This window comes from Colletotrichum fioriniae (genome assembly GCF_027942845.1).
Source record: "Colletotrichum fioriniae strain IMI 355084 chromosome Unknown scaffold_21, whole genome shotgun sequence".
In the NCBI taxonomy this organism is placed as follows: Eukaryota; Fungi; Ascomycota; class Sordariomycetes; order Glomerellales; family Glomerellaceae; genus Colletotrichum; species Colletotrichum fioriniae.
Window position 1 is genome coordinate 210,459 of NW_027076857.1, and position 18,748 is coordinate 229,206.

At 53.4% G+C, this 18,748-nt stretch overlaps 5 protein-coding genes across 5 annotated transcripts; 3 read left to right on the forward strand and 2 right to left on the reverse strand.

Moving 5' to 3' along the window:
* Positions 1–292: 292 nt before the first annotated feature.
* N0V96_012102 (uncharacterized protein) lies at positions 293–2,284 on the reverse strand (the record flags this gene model as incomplete). The annotated part of the gene is made up of 4 exons (XM_065759506.1): positions 293–1,019; positions 1,078–1,155; positions 1,212–1,944; positions 2,281–2,284. The coding sequence occupies 4 exons, from the start codon at positions 2,282–2,284 to the stop codon at positions 293–295; spliced, it is 1,542 nt and encodes a 513-aa protein (XP_065611889.1).
* A 2,478-nt stretch (positions 2,285–4,762) lies between these two features.
* On the forward strand, positions 4,763–5,641 carry N0V96_012103 (uncharacterized protein; the record flags this gene model as incomplete). The annotated part of the gene is made up of 1 exon (XM_053198429.2): positions 4,763–5,641. One exon carries the CDS (start codon positions 4,763–4,765, stop codon positions 5,639–5,641), a length of 879 nt encoding a protein of 292 aa, XP_053044083.1.
* A 172-nt stretch (positions 5,642–5,813) lies between these two features.
* Positions 5,814–8,663, reverse strand: N0V96_012104 (uncharacterized protein; the record flags this gene model as incomplete). Its single annotated transcript, XM_065759507.1, has 4 exons — positions 5,814–6,533; positions 6,592–6,858; positions 6,918–7,896; positions 8,656–8,663. The coding sequence occupies 4 exons, from the start codon at positions 8,661–8,663 to the stop codon at positions 5,814–5,816; spliced, it is 1,974 nt and encodes a 657-aa protein (XP_065611890.1).
* Positions 8,664–9,567: 904 nt separating this feature from the next.
* BFR2 (rRNA-processing protein bfr2) lies at positions 9,568–11,429 on the forward strand (the record flags this gene model as incomplete). Its single annotated transcript, XM_053198431.2, has 3 exons — positions 9,568–9,616; positions 9,673–9,775; positions 9,842–11,429. The coding sequence occupies 3 exons, from the start codon at positions 9,568–9,570 to the stop codon at positions 11,427–11,429; spliced, it is 1,740 nt and encodes a 579-aa protein (XP_053044085.2).
* A 3,819-nt stretch (positions 11,430–15,248) lies between these two features.
* On the forward strand, positions 15,249–16,696 carry N0V96_012106 (uncharacterized protein; the record flags this gene model as incomplete). The annotated part of the gene is made up of 3 exons (XM_053198432.1): positions 15,249–15,379; positions 15,442–16,076; positions 16,134–16,696. The coding sequence occupies 3 exons, from the start codon at positions 15,249–15,251 to the stop codon at positions 16,694–16,696; spliced, it is 1,329 nt and encodes a 442-aa protein (XP_053044086.1).
* Positions 16,697–18,748: the final 2,052 nt, after the last annotated feature.

Genomic DNA, 18,748 nt, shown 5'->3' on the forward strand with positions numbered 1-18,748 from the left:
TCCCAAGCCATGTGGGTTAAAGCGCCAGACAATTATGCAACAGCTACCATACAAGATAACCAGTAGAAGCCTCCTATCTTGGCCTCCTATCTTGGAGTATTCAATACCTGTTATGAATACTGTAAAATACCTTTAGTCAAATAATCTTGTTTACCCATGTTACCCATTACACCCCGTGTTTCCGGACTCTCGCCATCTACATGGCATAGAGAAGTAGACTCATCCCAAAATTTCCCCATTTCCACAATACCGATTTGACTCCCGCAAGCTCATCAAATTCCCTTCGCTGTGCCTATGACTGCTGCAAATCATAATCCTTTGGCTTTTTACCGTTGATGTACTCCCATAGTCTGCTTTTTTGACAAACCTTGTGCCCTTCGACGTCGCAAGTGCCGTTTCCAGCTCTCATAGGCCTAGCCATGAAGGTTTCCATCAGAGGCTTTCCCTTGCTCTCCACGACGCGAGTCAGGGTTTCATTCAAGGGAAAGAGTCGGTCGAGATAATGCTGGTTCAACAGGTGACCCAACACGTTGTTCTCGAAAAGTAGTCCAGCAAAGGTGTTCTGTCTCTTATCCAGGCGTAAGATGTCGTCAACGATGGGCAAGAAGGGGTGTCTTCCATCCATTGGCTGAGGGTTGCTTTGCTCGGCAACTAGAGACTTGAAATGAATGACTCCCCATTGGGATACAAAATCACCAGTGTTGCCATAATGCTCGATGTGCCCGAAAACGTGTTCGTTTTGAGAGGTTTCGGGATCGTTGAAGTGGTTGGCGGCGTTACCGAAAGTGTAGATCTCCAGCTTATGCAAGGTCTCTCGGCGGTAGTTGGAGAGGAGCCAATCAAGGATGATGCTGCCCTCAAGGCCGCCTTGGGAGTGAAGGATGAGAACGGTTTTGTCTTTCTTCTGTGCAGGATCCAGGGCAGCTGTGATGAGCGCATAGCAAGTTCTGGTGTCCGAGGTACCAAAGTAGAAGCATCGTTCTAAGAGACACTGGATAAGGTCGAAGATGATTCCAGACCTGCAACATTATGGTTTAACGAACGATGCACCTAAATTCAGAAGTTGGTGCAACGTACGTTCTGTTATGGACACCCGTGATGGGCCGCTGAAAAGTGCGTGATAGTCTGTTGATGTTCCCCTGCAGCCAATGCGAGCTAGCCTCCCGTCAGAAGTATGTCCATGAGACACAATGTGATCAATGTGCACTTACCCAACGGACACGCCGTTGAGAAAAATCCATTCTTCGCTGTAGTTCTCTTCGGGGTCCAGCGATTTCCAGTTAGCCGCCTCCGGCCACAGAGCATGCTGGGATTTGAGCAAGTTGTTCTCGGTTCCGGCGTTGAGCTGTAAGCAGAAGATATAGTTGACGAAGATGAATCCGCCGATGTAAAGGACGAAGAGCTGAAAGGGAAGGGTCGCAAGAAACGGCAGCGAAATTAAGAAAGCGAGTTGCGTCACGATGAGGATGCCGTGTATGAAGAGACACCAAAGGTTTCCGACCGAAGGATAGAGCTCATCCATCTCGCCGGAGGGATAGTAGGGGTCGACTTTGCCTTGATACCAGGTTTGAATGGCCGAGATGGCGCTATCGATGGGGCCCCATAGGAGCCATCTCGGCACCCATGACTTGTCGAGCTTTGGGTATCGGACCCCCTCTCGCCGAGGGTACCATAGAGGAGAGATGACGAAGGGGATGAACCCGATGCATCTAATGAAGAGCACCAAATCATCCCAGAGAAGACGCCATGGCGGTGCAGTGTAGTATTCGGGTAGCGTAGCCTTAATTTCCTCCGTATCGCCAGATAGTGAGGGCGCCGAGCTCGCGACTGCCAGAGATATGGTAACGGGACGTTTAGTTTTGTCGACTGACTGATAGACGTTGACGAAGTGCGACGATGTCGTTGAGGCCGCCATGGCGAGGGGAGGGACGGACGTGACGCAGTCTACGATGACGTACACAGCTCACCAGGTTTAGGTTTGGAATGTTGAAGGGTTTGGATTACTTCGCGGTTGACGAGAATTTGGGACATTCGCTTGCCTTTTTGTACCTCCTGCCTACCTGCGTGCGCGCCTGCCCTCTCTGTGTTTCGGATGCACAGTCCCGCCCGCCCCTTGGCACTAGCAGAGGAGGCTGACGACGGGCTGTCAGAAGAAGCAAATAATTCCTCACTTGACTTGGAATAGTAACATTGAGGCTGTCTTGCAATCACATGCTCTTACTGTTCAGCATTCAACTATTCCGCTACCTTGTTAGTGTGAATCTGACATAAGAAAGCCACCCATTGGCTGCCATCACTTGAGTTGCCTATCTGAGCCATGCATTGGCACGCGTGGCACGCAAATCACAGCGAAAGTGCCCACACGCGACACCATCCCTTGGAATCTGGGCTGCATGATGCACCCATCGCCCGCCACTTGTCAGCCCGGCATCTGAGTCTGATGGGTCGCGCTTGAATCCTTGCCGCTGCATCGTCTGCCTTATTCTGCACCTATGAGCGTGCAAGACAAGCTGGCGAGCCGCATGTTCGGCCCCCATTCTCTATCCATGGTGCGCCCTCTCGAACGGCTATGTCCGTCCCACGTACAACAGATACATATGTACGATTTGATTTCTGACATTGAGGCAGACTCCTATGCAGGTAGACGTCGGTACTTGGTGAGGCCGATTCCTGCCATATAAGTTGTTAATTTATGTGACGAAGTTTTGGCGGCAGCTGTCATCGCCTTCCTCCATCTCACTCACCTTAGAAAGTATTCGAGTCGTGGCAGCCGGCTCAATAATCCTTATTGACTTGGGAATTTGAATGCACCTTGTCGTGTCGATGCGGTTTAGAGTGAAAGGTCGGTATGCCACACCAACCCTCTTCCATCTAGTCATATTATCGATGTGATATGTCGGGGGAGATGGGAAACAGGAGACGGGAGATGAGATCACCACAATTGACGTTGTGCGGCAGCAGGCGGAGGTTGAGGCCACAGAGCCCCCAGTGCTGCCAAGGCAGCCGGTACCAAGCCCGCCTGAGCCTGCGGCTGGTACTGAATCTGCGGCTGGTACTGGACAGGAGGCGGCTGATAGGCTGGGGCTGGCGCTTGATATTGAACCGGCGGCATCTGATACATGCAGTATGCCGGCGGAGGAGGATTCTCGGGGTTCAGATCGGGGCTCTTTTGTATGACGACGCATTTGTATACGCCGTAGAGTATGCCACTCCCTACTAACGTGCTGAGCACGGCGATTGTGACTGCTAAGCCGGTCTGCATAGTGATGATGTACCTCGTAGGTTTTCTCGAAGTAGTTAATTGGGAGGTTATTAGTAGTTATTAGTGGTTGTCGTTGCTGACTGTAGTAACCCTGATGAATATATGAAAGAAGCTGGCGAGTGTGGATGTTAGAATCGTATATAGAAGCTAGAATTCTAGAAGGAAGTTCTAAGTTGTGATGCGAAGGAGGTATGAGATTTTTGTTTGAATATTTGATCTGTAGATAAGTTGGGCCATTGTGTATCCTTTTCTGCAGGCTTCGGAGATACCAACTAACCACGACTTCCGACAATGCTAACAGAGAAAGTTCTCACGACCGCTGGGCTTCACGTGCTTGATACTCGTTATACAAAGTCTAAAAAACCTTGTTTGAAACCATTAGAAGGAACTCCTTCATAAGACCCTTCTCCGTCACATGGTAGAGACCTTCAGTGTGATGTACCTTGCTGTAAGGTTGCCTCAAGGATTCTGCAAAGATTGGACTTCACCAAAGACTTTGCAGGACCTAAAGGACTGAAAAGGTATCAACCGATCCCCTCTAGCTTCGTGAGTATGACAAGGCCCTAGAATGGAGTCTCATGGATCGACAGAGACAAGGCAGTAGACAGCGCAAGTCTTCCGAAAAGCATCCCCACTTCTCACCGATATCCGGGCCCGGGGAGGCGGGGCCGATCGGACTACTTGCGACGAACCTTTCGCGCGACATGCCCGTGCTGTAACTCATTCGCTTCCATCTTTGCTTTTTCGTAGCTCTCCCACAGCAGTCTTGTCCGTCACTAAGTTAAAATCGGAATACCACCTCAATCTAATACGCGTACCGAGGTACCCCTGCCCGCGCGGGGTTATGCGAACCGAGGATCGTCCTCACTTGGCTACGGTCCTTCTCCAAAACGAGACACAGACAACACCTTCTTTTTCTGGTTCCGCCTAGATTGGCCACCAATCTCCTATTTATCCCACAGGAAACCCAAACAAATCCGCAATATATATAGGACAAGAGCCAAGATACGCAACCCAAACTACCGGCCATCGTTGCCGAAGCTAAGTAAGGTAGGTATGGGCATTTTCAGACTCTTGGATTTTCAGGGGTAATTTGCCAACCAACATCCACCCAGCAAATCGCAACCTTCCCCTTTTAAAGCTTCGAACTTGCCTTTTCGATATCCACGGCCCCGAGTCCCGACTTACTTTCCCCTCTTGACAAGTGTTACGTGGGAGCTCTTTGCTGGTCTCTTTGATGTGACGATACTATACCAAGGAGGTGCTTACCTTGCGTTTGGTCTTCTGCATTGAGCCGAGGCCCTGGACTTTAGGCAAGTCACAACGGCTGTTGAAAGAACATCTCTGACTTCTGATGGTCGGTCTCGAGGATCCAAACTCCCTGTATATAAACAAGCTCATTGTCGATAGACTTTCCATCTGATCTCAGCATCTCCATCTAAAAATTGACTTCGCAACAACAAGATCCGCAAATCACCACTCACGAAAACCGCGCCAAATATGCATCCCCTCACCCTCTTCGTCGCCGCCCTCCCGCTGGCAACCCAAGCCAACGCAGCCCTCCAACGCGTCACAAACTTTGGCTCCAACCCAACAGGTCTGACAATGGACATCTCCGTGCCCCCAAACCTCGCCGCCTCCCCCGCCATCGTCCTCGCCCTCCACGGCTGCGGGGGCTCCGGCGCAGCCTACAGCCGGCAAGCAGAGTACATCCCCCTCTCCGACGCAAAGGGCACCTTTGTCGTGATCTACCCGTCGTCCTCCCGCGACTTCAACTGCTGGGACGTCGCCACTACCGCCAGCCTGACCCGCGACGGCGGCGGCGACTCCACCGGCCTGGCCAACATGGTCCGCTACACCATCAGCCAGTACGGCGCCGACCCCAAGCGCGTCTTCGTCACGGGCAGCTCGTCGGGCTGCATGATGACCAACGTGCTGACGGCCACGTACCCGGACCTCTTCGCCGCCACCTCGTGCTACTCGGGCGTCGCGGCGGGCTGTCTCGCGGGCTCGCCCGGCTCGAGCCCCATCAGCGCCGATCCCACGTGTGCCAACGGGCTGGTCGTGAAGACGGGCGAGCAGTGGGCCGCGCAGGTGCGCGCCATGTATCCCGGCTACAATGGGAGCTACCCCCGCGTGCAGACGTTCCATGGCACGGCGGACTCGCTTGTCAAGTATCCCAACTTGGCTGAGCAGCTTAAGGAGTGGTCCACCATCCACGGTGTGAGCTTTGCGAAAAATAACACCAATACGCCCATCAGTGGTTACACGCAAATGATCTATGGAGACGGAACTAAGCTCGTGGGATACTCTGCGCAAGGTGTCGGGCACACTGTTCCGGTTCAGGAGGATCAGGATCTGAAGTGGTTCGGCTTGTAATAGCTTCGGTTAGCCAAAAGGATTGAGGGAACGACAGTTTGAGGATTGAGCTGATATTGGTGCAATGCAATATGTACAGCGTAGATGTGGAAGCAGGCGCTGAATCTCCGCTAGATACATGAAGTGAACAGATCCTCCAAATTAGAGGTGTAAAGCAGCTGCTCAACAAACACTAGAACATTTCCCTAAAGTGATTGAAGACGTTGTCAACATATGGGTTCGATACAGCAGTAGTTGTCGGCATGCTGGCGTCGGACTGGCCACCAAAACCATCGTCCCCATTAGATGCGAAGCCGTTGAGCCCCAGGTATCCCTCGAAAATGCGGCTCATCTCGTTTTGAATGCGAACTCCGTTATTTGGCGACTGGGCCGTATCCAAGTTTGGTGTTTGTTGTTGGGGTATCGTTGGGGTTGTGGATGAGCGTCCGAAAGGCGCAATCCCGGCCGGGCTGTTTGGCATGCGTCCGCCACTCGCGAGTCCAGCCATCGTAAGAGCCGCGGAGCTGTGTGCATCTTCATCTGGCAAGTTGCGAAGACCAATGCTTGGTGCAACTTCTTTGAGCGAACTGATTGTACGCCACAGCCGCTGTGACACCCAACTTTTGGCGGAAAGATCCTTGACAAGCTCCAGGGCCATGTAGAACTCTTCTCGACATGTGGAGCTGAACCTCACTGGTGCATGGACAGAAGCCAGGAAGAGAACAGAGATTGCCGATGTCAGGAACTGGTGGTAGAATACTTGAATCTTACGATACAGATTCGTGGTGTTGTTGAGATGGCTTAGATAGCGGATCGTGTCTTTCGCGAGGTCGACTACACGCTGAGCTTGGGCAAAGTGGCCCATGATGCTAGTTGCGCTATGCAGGATTGGTGTATACAGCCAGATGCGAATCTGCAGATAAGTCAGCATGAAAGCCACGCACGCAATCTCCGATACAGCAAATACTAACCTGGTTGAACCGCAGATATGTCCAAATGCGCAGGCGTTGAAGGTTATACGATGGAGTCGAGGTCATCTGCTTCTCCTTGTCCCAGTTGCGTAGTTTGACCTCTTCTGGTACGTTTTCGTACCATTGAAGGATCTCTTGGTCTAACTGCTCCATGTCTTCATGACGGAGCTCACGGGCTAGGACAGGGCCAAAATCCGTGACTTGACGCCAGACCTTGGCTCCCAGCCTTGAATAGCTGATCATAGCAACCAAGTACGGATACTCTTCCTATGTGGCTGTGAGAAAGGACACGCCTAGATATTTCATGCTGACGCAGGGTGACTCACAGGCATGGGGAGTTCTGGATCAATCTCTTCATCCGGAACGACGAACGGCAGGCCAGTGTTAAAGGCCCACCGCCGGTCCAGAACGTAGGCCGACCAGAAACTGTTCAAAGCGTTTTTTCTATCCTCTTCGTTTTTGATTTTCGCGATGCCGGTTGTCCTGTGGATGCCCATCTCCAAGCACAGCCTAGTGACTTGGCCCATGACGCGCCATGCCAGGATTTCCTCGTTGGCCAGGAATCTGTAGCCCGCGAGAAGGCATAGGGCTGGCAGACTCACGAAGTCGACCGCCTCGACCATGAGCTTCCGGTTGAGGACGACATCCATGCTGTCAATCAGCTTGCACGCTTTCTCGCTGTGCCCGTGCTCTTCCACCACAAGAGCGCAGCTCATAACGATCTTGAGCTGCAATGTCTTGTCGTCGTTGAGATTTGGTGTGATGCCCTGCTTTCGGGCTGATTCCATGTAAGCCGTCAGGTGACGGACATGCTCAATGACTGACGGTATCTTGATGACGGGATACATGATGCCGACCTCTTCGTCATGTAGTCGACACAATCGAATCATTTCGTCCTTGCCAAAGTCCCACAAGGGATCGATTTGGCTTTCTTGAGGAGGCATTCGGAAAGGACTGTCCTCGGGTACACCCAGCGGCGTGCCTTGTTCGTCCTCTCCAATGCCCTTGTAGCCCATGTTGTGAATGGTAGTATTGGCGATGTCCAGACTGTAAGCCATACTGGTGGGGCCACGGAAAGTTGCCTGCTTCGTTTGGGTCAACTCAGGCCGGTGGAGGGGAGACAGCGAGCTCGCCGGGGAGGCCTGAACTGTGCTTGAGGGGAAATGTAATACTTTGTCCTGGATGGGCGCCAGACGCAGGGTTTCGGAACGGAGATTATTCATATTCTGATAAAGGTTATCGACCTGCTCTTGCAAGCGGGCCATTTGCTCCGTCATGGTCTTGTACTCGTCCGAGTCCTTGAAGCTGTTGGAACAGCAGTTCGGGGCATAGAGGCACTGCAGGTTGAGATTGCCACATCGTTGGCAGGGAGTTTCGCCATTGCATTTGATTTTGCGTCTTTTGCATTCGTTACTGTTTGGAAGAGCATGGGCCGAGTCAGTGATCTTGTCTTTTTTCCCCAGATGAGCTTGGAGACTCGGAGAAGCTTATGGCAGCCAGCGAATTGTGAAGATAGACAGTTGGGCCATGGTTCTCCAACTACGAAGAGAAGGAGTCGCAATGGTATTCGGCTGGACGCATGCCAATGACATGACCGGGACGGAGGTATCCTTACCAGGCAATGGATATGTACTGTTACAGCGGCAATTAGCTTTCTGGAGTTCCACAAAGTTTATCAATGACATGGCACACAGCGGAAAGGATGTTCACAGGATAAGTATGACAAGGACGAGGAGGTGATGGGTAGCTAAGGTAATAGCAAAGACTGAAGGACGTATAACAACGGCAAAGACTACGCACCCGATTCCTCTTGCTTCTCTGCTGCTTGGCAGCATTGCTCTCATCCTCTGACTTCCTCTTGGAACCAGTTACGGAGCTTGAGCCAGGCGTTCCAACTTGAGTTGCACCTCTGGAGGCCCCTGGTTGTTGTGCGGAATTGTCTCCGGGGGTCGCGGAAAGGGGGGAATGGACAGAGTGATTGTGTGGAGAATAAGCGGCGGCAGTGGCAGCGCGGTCAGGCGGCAAAGGGACGGCTGCTTGGGTCAAGTAGCGCAAGTCGCTGACCTGCGCATCAATCTGCTCCATTGCGCATGGCGAGGCCCCCGGCGGACCTGTTTTTGTTTGTTTCTCGCGTTCGATCGTGAGCGACTGTTGAGCGATGGGGAGCAGACGAGTAATGGCGATTTTCTCCCCTGTTTGTACAGGCAGGTACTTGGGTACCTCACTGTCCCCCCCCCTTAGCCTCACTTCTTTTTTCGGGTATCGGGGCTTTCCTGCTCTCAGCTAATCCCGCTGACCTTCACGTGACCGGCTGGGCGCCCGGTCACGCCTTATCTTCATAAATTCCACTTTTACGTGATGCGATCCTTGAATGATTGGCCGCCCTATCGAGGCTTTCATTTCGAATGACGGCATTGCGCCCATTGCCCAGGCTGTCAACCGAGGCTGAACCGCTAAAGGGCGTGGTATTGACTCTCAGATCCGCAGCTAGAAGATAAAGCTGCCTTGTGCTTGTCCGAGTGCCGGTATTGGAGGGCAGGCTTCCACTCAGCTAATAGGTAGGTAGACACGGAATCATTTCCAACCCCGATACGTCTTGCAGGTTGTCCCAGACCTGGAGATTCCAGCTCTAAAAGTCGAAAGTTCCAAGGCCAAGGTCTATTAGACGTTTTTTAAGTCCCAAAATCGATACTCATTGACTTGAGATATTTTATTCTCTCAAGGTTGAGTGCCATTGACTCGAAAGCATGTCCTAGAGTATTACCGAACAGGCCGACACCACTTCTAATAGCAACTCACTATAGGTGTACAGGGGTCAACGAGCTGAGCTTACATAATACACCAAACTTCCGTGGTGGGGTTCTTGGTTCTGCCGCACCTCACCACCAAAAAGTTTCTTGAAGCCCAGAAAATTCACCCAGCATTGCGCAGCGGGCCCCTCTGTGAGTTACATACAAGCCGTAAACCACATACACAATGTCGGCGCGTAGAAGAACATCCGACTGGGAAGACAAGCCAGCAAAGGGTATACGAAAATTTACTAAGAACCTCATTGCAGTACTGACTCTAACATTTTTCTAGATCTCGATCCTGAGGCTGAGCAGGTCGATGAGAGCGAAAGAGAGAGCGGCAGTGAAGAAAGCGCAGATGAGAATGCCGGCACCGAGCACTATGTCGCAGTCGGGTACGATACACGTCAAAGAGAACACAACTATAAATAGCTTGGGGACTAACTAACTTCGCATTGCAGCAAGAGCAAACTCCGGGGAAAGGAGGGTGTCTCGCTAGGTCCGAAATACCGCGGCGCTCGCGTCAGCCGCGATGCACTGAACGACTCGAGCGACGACGATGAGATGTTTGAGGATGCGCAGGAGGACCTGGACTCTAATGGCGAGGAGTACGACGACCCGGACGCCGCCGACTTGGCTGCCGACACAGCAGCTGCCGGAGATGAAGACGTCGAGATCTCGAGCGACGACGCACTTGGCGAGAGCGACGATGAGAAACTTGAGGCCTTTGCTTTCCGCGGCAGTTCGCAGCCCAAGGATAAGAAGGGAGGCCGAAGCAAGAGACCCACCGCTGCTGACTTCATCTCTGACGAGGAAGAAGAGGATGACGACGAGGACGGCGAGGGTGCTGCATTAGATGACGAGGACGACGAGATGGACGGCTCTGATGACAACGAAGGCCTGACGGACGGATTGGAAGGGTCAGACGAGGACGAGGAAGATGAATTGGGCTCAGACGAAGAATCTGAGGAAGATTCCGAGGAGGCTTCCGACGACGACGAAGACGAAGACGACAAGCCTCGCGGCAAGTCCTCCAAAGCCGACGCCAGAGCCGAGCAGCGCAGGCTCATGAACGAAGGCTCAAAGGTCCTCGCCGCCTCCATCTCCGCCGCCGCGCAGCAGGACGCCCAAAAGGGTCTCGCCGTCCGCGAGCAGCGCAAGACCTTTGACGGCCTCCTCAATATTCGTATCAGGCTGCAAAAGGCCCTCGTCGCCACAAACTCGTACCCTACCGTCGAGCACGACGAAGAAGAGCAAAATTCCGAACCGTACGAGGCGGCCGAGGAGGCGGCGCTCAAGCTGCTCAACACCCTCGACAGCTTCCGCGCCAGCCTGCTCCCCGCAGAGCTGCAGCAGCAGCAGGCTGGCGGCAAGCGCAAGAGAGGCGAAGCGTTCGACGCCGCGACCTCAAGCCAGGAGATCTGGGAGGGCATCCAGCAAGCCGAGGAGCGCGCGGCAAAGTACCGCAAAAAGGTGCTCGAGACGTGGTCCAGCAAGACGCGCAACGCCACGGTGGAGGTCAAGTCGCGCAACCTCATCTCCTCGCAGACGTCCATCGTCGCCTCCCTCGAGGAGCAGCTCCTCGGCGCCGACCGCATGATCAAGCGCACCCGCACCCCGCGCTCGTGCGCGCCCGCGCAGGTCGCGGCCAAGGTCAACGAGGACCCGGAAATCTACGACGACGCCGACTTTTACCAGCTCCTCCTCAAGGAGCTCGTCGAGCAGCGCACCGCCGACAACGGCGGCGCCGGCGCCTCGGGCGCGCAGCCCACGGTGCGGTGGGCGGCGATGAAGGAGGCAAAGACCAAGAAGCACGTCGACAGGCGCGCGAGCAAGGGCCGCAAGATGCGCTTCAACGTCCACGAGAAGCTGCAGAACTTCATGGCGCCCGAGGACCGCAGGGCGTGGGAGCAGGATGCCGTCGACAGATTGTTCGGTACCCTGTTTGGCCAGAAGATGGAGCTCGGCGAGCAGGCTTCTGATGCGGAGATGGAGGATGATGAGGAGGTTGATGCCGAGGAAGCCGGTCTGCGGCTGTTTCGCAACTAAGAACGTGTAGGAATGTGAATAGCCAAATAGGGTCACTGGGCATTAAAAAGTTTTGTACATTCATATGAAGATATCCCGACGATATAGACTGGGCCACGAGAGAAACCACCGCGGTGAATCTTGCATCAATAATCTCAAAAGACCATCACTGCAACATCTCCTTCTAACGCTATCATCACATAAACACCGTCCACGCAAATAACAAAAACATGCCTACATGCACCGCGAGATGAACAGCCGGCCCTCCAAGAGTCCTCTGTGTCGTCTTCGCCTCACCTCCTTTCTCCTTCCCCAGACCATCCACCTCAGGCCTCGTCAAGCGCACATAGGCGCGCCAACACGGCCAAACATGCCAAAACGCCAGCGCCGCCGCGACGTGCCTACTCGTCTCGTCAAACGGCCGCGATGCGAAGATGAGGCAGATCAGATTCGTTGTCAGCAGCAGCCCTCCGAATTGCTGCAGGACCAGCTGCGCGGCGACCGGTGGGTTAGTCAGCTGACTGCCGGGCCTGAGGATAAAGGAACACGCGGCGGCGGTCTCGATGGCGATGTGGAAGAGGAAGGGGAGTTTTGCTGGTTGCATCGTTGGCGGCAGCATCGTGTGGAGGGTTGTATCGGTGATGCGTCTAGGTATGTCAGCCCCCCAGCTTGGGAGCTGAACGTGGTGAGTGTGTGTGAGTGGAACTATTGTATGCAGTAAGCTTTTGAGTCTGCGTTACTACCTTGGTCGATCATTGTAATTCGTTAATATTGGCACCTACCTACAGGCTTCAACCACTAATGCTCTTTCTCCGTTGCTACGGCATACACAGTATTTTCTGATTGAAGAGTGAGACGGTCGGTCCGGAGTTCAAAATCCGGAGCTGACCGGATCCGCAAAGGTTCACCGGCGCGGTGAGACTTGAAAGGTTCGGTCGGCCGTGGAGCAACTCAAAAGTCCGAGCGGAGGGATTGATACTTTTGTTTCAGAAACTTTCCTCCGGCTCCAACGTAAGTTGCAGTGGCTTTGCTCGTAAAGAATGATTGTAACAACCCTTGGTTCCGATGGAGTTTGAGTTTACATGTTACTCTATTTTGTCTTTTTTTTTTACAATTGGTCATTACCTAGATATCTTACCTTATCTAACACACGTGCCTTGGTTAAACGAGAATCCTGAAGGATGCCGCGAATCAGGCTCAATCGCCCTGTAGACAGCTGTACAGAGTATTCGTACAGATCCATAGCTGTGCCATACAAAGTTGTACCTGTAATGCCTTCTGAGGCCTGGTCAGTTCCATTGAGGTGCGTTTGACTGGTTCTTCAAGAGAAGAAGACCAGCAACCCTGCTGATTACGCATGAAAAATGCACCGCAAGCTTGGTGCCATGGCGGTCGATTCGGAAAGCTCTAGGAGCCGAGGTTGAGAATTTAAGCTACTGGGGGTTTTCCAAGCAGCTGCAACTCTCGTAAGGCGCCTGAAAGCCCCCTGTCTCCCCCTGATCTGCTCTACCCAAGACACGCGAGCGACGAGCCTGGAACTAGGTCATGAATCATGCCGCGTGTCTTTTCGCATGAAAGCTTCCACAACTCTTGAACGATCTGTTCTGTGCATCATCATCGACGTTATCAATCTATGTACACGGAGGCCACGGTTAGTCTGCTTGGTAACATTCAGAGAGGTTGAAGGAAAACGAGATGACAGCACGAGCGCGGGCCGCGGGACGGACTCCCAAACCAGTTCCGTTTCTAGAAGACATGGAGTGGAAAGCAAGAGGCGGGAAGACTGTAGGAGAGTGACTTGGGATGGAACACAGTATCGGATGAGACATGCCGACCTCTTGGTCATGGCAAGTCTCCAGCAAAGGTATGAGACGAAAAAAAAAAAAAAAAAAAAAAAAAGAAGAAAAAAAGAATGGGTGAATGGCCACCAACTGGCACAGACACGTCTCCAACCATCAGCATCCAGAAGTGCGACTCCAACCAACCCAGCTCAGTTCTTTGGGTACTTCAACGCATGTCAGGTTATGGCCCCCCCAATAATCGCATCTTGGTTCCTGACGGCTGGCGGCCGATCCCATCCAGGAACGACCCTTCACACCCACCAACTTTTGGGCAGTGAGAATTGAAAGCGCGAGGTGCAGATGGTACCTAGCACGGAGTGCAGCCAGATTGTTCGACCATGGTGCATCACGACTCACGAGCAACCCCATAAGAGCTCCCAACCTTCGTGCCCTGCTAATCATGTATGTGTAGCTTTCCTTTACTAGATCAATCTCGCACGGGGATCATGATGCTCGCCCGCGATAAGGACTCCCCTTCATCCAAAGACCAACAGGACCAACAGAAGGGGAAGCAAGTATCCCTCTTTTTAGAAGCACCCCAAGAAAAAAGAAGAAAAAACTACATCTCCTCGCCGCCTCGCGTGAGCCCGGCTCCGAAGATTGGGATTCAGACAATGTTTCAGTTCCGGGGTTGGCTACCCTACTTTTCACCTCTAACCTTGCAAGCTAACCGCACTGCAGCGTTGCACTGCTGGACCCCTGAGCAGTATCCGGGCACGGAAGTCATTCCGGGGGGCTTCTCGTCTCTCGTAAATTCCAGGATGAGGCAGAACCCCGAGTCGGGGGAATCCAAGATTGGGGTGGGAGAACATGATTGCGAAACGAAACGGTGCAACAACTCCTCCGACTCTCTCTCTCTCTTTCTCTCTCTCTCTAGTTGGTATTGAATATCGACCCGACTCGCCCACTGTGACCAGTTTTTTTGACCACACCACACTGTCATTATCGCCACAAGCAAACGCGGCGCGCTTTCTTGGCCAGCCCCCGTCTTGCCGCCTCTCCCTCTCTATTTTCCCCGTGTCCATGTGCCCATAGTGTCTGGACTTTGGAGAGAAAGCATCGTGGTCTAACGTGAGCCTAGTAATCAGCAGGTAGAGAGAGCACCGCGCATACGGAGAAGGTACGGCAAGGGTAGCTCCTCTTGGCCAACCACTTTTGTTGAGCTCGTAAGTGCAACTACGACCGGCGCTTGTGTTTCCTTACATACGGATACTGTCCTTTTTCTTCCCTCCACCCCCCAGTCGCCTTTGCCTCATCCCACCCACCACGGCCACGGCACCACCACCATCCAAGTCACCAACCACCACCACCCATGCTCAATGCCGGCGTCACTATTATGTTTCCTTAATGCATGACGGGCCTGTCTCTCTCGTCCATTATCTTTCTTCGCCTCCTCCCGCTCGCTCTCTACCTTGTTGGCTCTGAACACACAAATCTGGCCTGACCAATTTCACAACCTGACCGACTTTTGGTTTTACCTTTACAGCACACCCAAAATCGACATGCTAGAGGCCTAAGGTAGAGCTCAAGCCCGTACCCGCCTTCGCCTTGTCCATCGTTTCTCCCGTTGGCAACATACGAATTACACCACGTTGGCACAATACATCAGACCAACATTTCTATCCGCGCTACATCGTTGGTGTTCTACGTTTTACTCTGGTAATCCTGTGTTGCCGTTCGTCCGCAGTGATATCATCACTCCCAAGACGCACCTCAACTACTAGCACGCATCCATCCTTGTCTCTCTTGCGCCAACGCCCATTGCGAGTCGCACATAGCTCTACCCCCTTGCCAAAGGCCTCTCGCAGCTTCTCTAGAGCTTCAACAAGCTCTCTTTCTCTCCTTCAACCTGCCATTGACCTTGGATCTTTTCTGGTTGAAGGTCAAATTTCATATAACACACATAATACAAACACAACGCCACATCCAATTGAGAGGAACAGTTAATTAAGCTACCCCTCCCCCGCATATCGCAACTCTCGCTCACACAATCTACACAATGGCGGCTCCCAACACATTTGGGGAGCTTGGTCTCTCCATCATTGGCGTCGCTAGCCAGTATCCGCCCTACTCGCTCAAGACAGACTCAATAGACTACCTCAGTAACAAGTTCTACCCTGAATCACCTTCGTAAGCATCGGATACCGCAATTGGGCATACTGTTACTGCTTCTGACCAGAGCTCCCGTGTAGCATGAAAAAGGTTCTCTCCATCAACAGATTCACCGGCATCGATTACCGTTCCTCCATCGGCACCCACGAACACGAAGTTGTCAACCAAAAAGACGCCCCCTCCATCGCAGAACTCCACAAGGTCTTCATGAGCGATGGCGTACCCCTCGCCGTAGAAGCATCCCGCAAAGCCATCGAAGAAGCGCGCATCGACCTCTCTGAAATTACCCACGTCGTATCGACAACCTGCACCGACAGCGCCAACCCGGGCTTCGACCACTACGTCGTCAATGGCCTCGGCATCACGCACCAGGTCGAAAAAGTCCTGCTGCACGGCGTCGGCTGCAGCGGCGGACTGGCAACGCTGCGGACGGCAGCGAACCTGGCGCTGGGACACAAGGCGCGCGGGAAACCTGCGAGGATACTCTGCGTCGCGCTCGAGGTCAGCACCACTATGGTGCGCAGCGAACTCAACAGCATCGACGAGTTGCAAGAGACCCGGATCGGCGTCGCCCTCTTCTCTGACTGCGCGAGCGCCGTGGTGCTTAGCAATGGCGTCGGCGAGCCAACGGAACCCGTCTACGACTTGTTGGGGTGGGAGCACAAGATCATTCCCGACACAGACCAGGACCTCGGCTTCGATGTCGATCCTGTTGGTGAGTTCAAGAACCCCATGGTGAAGCAGCCAAAGCATCGTATCTAAAGCAATTCAGGTTGGAAAGTGATTCTTACCCCACGAGTACCGAAGCTCGCATCGGCGGCAATCCCGTCGACGTTTGCAGAGATGCTCTCCGACGTACCGTCGCTACCACCGAATTACCAGAAACCCGAAGACTTCGACTGGGCGATGCACCCCGGAGGCGCGACGATCTTATCAGGGGCAGAGGCGACGATGGGCATCACGTCGTACCACATGCGGGCGAGCTACGACACATATATCAATCACGGAAACTCGAGCTCGGCAACGATCTTCAGCGTCATGGACAGGCTGCGATCCAAAGACATGGATGCTGTAGCACCGGAGGGCCGAGCCCGGGACTACGTGGTGGGGTGTGCGTTCGGGCCGGGAATCTCGGTGGAGATGTGCATGCTGAAGCGGAACATGCGGGCGCGAGACGCCACGGGGCTGCAGACGCCACCGGAGACGGAGAGCGAGGGCAGCACTAGCGAAGCTGGGGATGATGGCGGAGTGCGGCCGGAGGAGCGGACATCTTCGGGGCGTCAAGCGGACCAGACTTTTGTTGCGGAGGCAATGGAGGATCTGGATCTCGACTAAGGGGCAGTTGAGAGGCTGGGTTCGGAAAGGGTGCTCTGGTCTGGAGTGGGAGGTCGTATATAGCGAGGCGAGAAAGAGCAGGACGTACGGATACATACCCATGACTTGACGGCGCTAATGAAGACATGGCAAGGCCGGAGAGATGGCCGAGGTGGTCAGCGTTTCCCGGGATGGAACACTGGCGAAGATGACGAGTGCTAGATTTTGATCAAGACGGCGGTAGAACTGAATAGACGAGCTCGAAGAGATTCCCAGACTCGACATCATTCATTGGTTGACGGTTATTGAAAGAATGCGAGGCCATGACATGGCAATATGCAAGCTCGTGGTTTGGACCCGAGATTCGAGATTCCGAGTTCGTGTTTGCGCCGGAAGGTGGACAGTCGAGTTCTTGGAAGTGGAGAGGCACGATATCAGAGACACGAGATGAGCCGAACCGTGGATAATTCTTCCGGCAATGAAAGAAGGTATCGCGGCTTGGAGGGCGATTGTGCCGAGGAAAGAATGGCGTCGAGGGGCGTTTTGAAGGCGTGCAGAGTCGGTTTTCGGCGGACAAAGGATGGAATCTAGGCACGATCCCGCATCTTTCCGGGCCTTCGGCAATGAGCTAAGGATGGGGGTGGAAACGCAAAGGCGCGGACGGGAAGCGGACGGGATGAGTTCATGGTCCCCGGGAGGAGGTTATCGTCATGGGTCAGTGCGATTGGTCTGGCTTTTCCGGGGCCCGGCGCGCATGAGGTAAGGAAATGGTTGGTCGGGATGGCATGGATGGATGTGGGTGGGATGGAGGGGTTGTAAGGCGGAGATTCGTTGTTGCGAGTGACCCTAGAATATCTTAGCATCAGTTCCGAGTATCATCTTGGTTTCCCACCTACCAAGTATCTGAGGTGTAGATGGGAAAATTACACCGAGAATAGGGTCTCGGTGAGACGTCACCCTGCGTGATGATAATAGTCGCAACCCTAGAGGTCAGAGAATTGAGTCATTCGATGGGCGACGGGGCTACTACTGTACATTAAATATCGCAGCAGTGGACACAAAATAATAAGGCCGAGAGATCTGGAGGTGGAAAAGTCAAATGCCATGATTGTCAGCAGTCTGCGCCCTGGCCAATGGCGGTGTCGGCGCGCCATGGCACCAAGGTCGCAGGTGTATCCGTACCGTTTGTCCAGGTTCAGGTGGTCTGTTGCAGGCGGTCTCGGTGGTGTCAGGTCTAGGCCCCCGCCATTATTGATGGCTCCTCGACCAAAGCAGACCAAAAAAAGCAGAGGCGACGATTGGATCCCTGCAGAAAGTGGTGCAGTATCAATTTTTTGACGTCAATTTGATGGCCGGGTGGGGGGAGGGGTTAGTCGCGTTTGACGTGGTGGTAAGAGGAAATAGAGGGGCTGTTCGTAGCTGGTGCAAAGTACCCCCTCTTGCTGTCCGCCCGGTCGAGGTACTTGTGTCTTGTGCCCCTCAACAACTCATGGTGTTCCATTGGGTTAGGTTGAGACAGGCGCAGTGTTGTTGATGACTTGTTTCTCTCAATGGAAGCATTGCTTGGGTTCAGCCACAGGTCAACTTGTTGCTTGGTACCATGGTGTAAAGTAATTAAGGTGTAAAAAGTGTGTAAAAAGTAGGTATGATGCATTGCCTAAGATCTTTTACCCAGGTACCTTACAGGGCTTACAATGCTTTATTACCTATGTAACAGGTCTATGTTCATGACCGATGCTTGGGGAAGGTACAATTCCAGATGGAAGATGGATGTCAGGGCAGATCCATCCACTTCCTCCCATTACCGGAGTGACCAAAGGCAGGAAAGAACGAGGGAGCATGGGATGCTTGGTGGACGGTGGTGGTACCTCCCCCAACCTGGAAAGAACTCCATTGTGAAGTTGGTACCTAGAGCGGAGCTCCTCATGGACGGAGTACCTTACCTCAGAACCAGCAGGTGAGGTCAGGTACTCCAGCTCGGAGCAGTTGAAGGGGAAACCACGGCCAAATCGGTCTCATCCATGTACCTTACCTCGCACCTCACGCAACACGCCCAGCCAACCAGCCAACGCT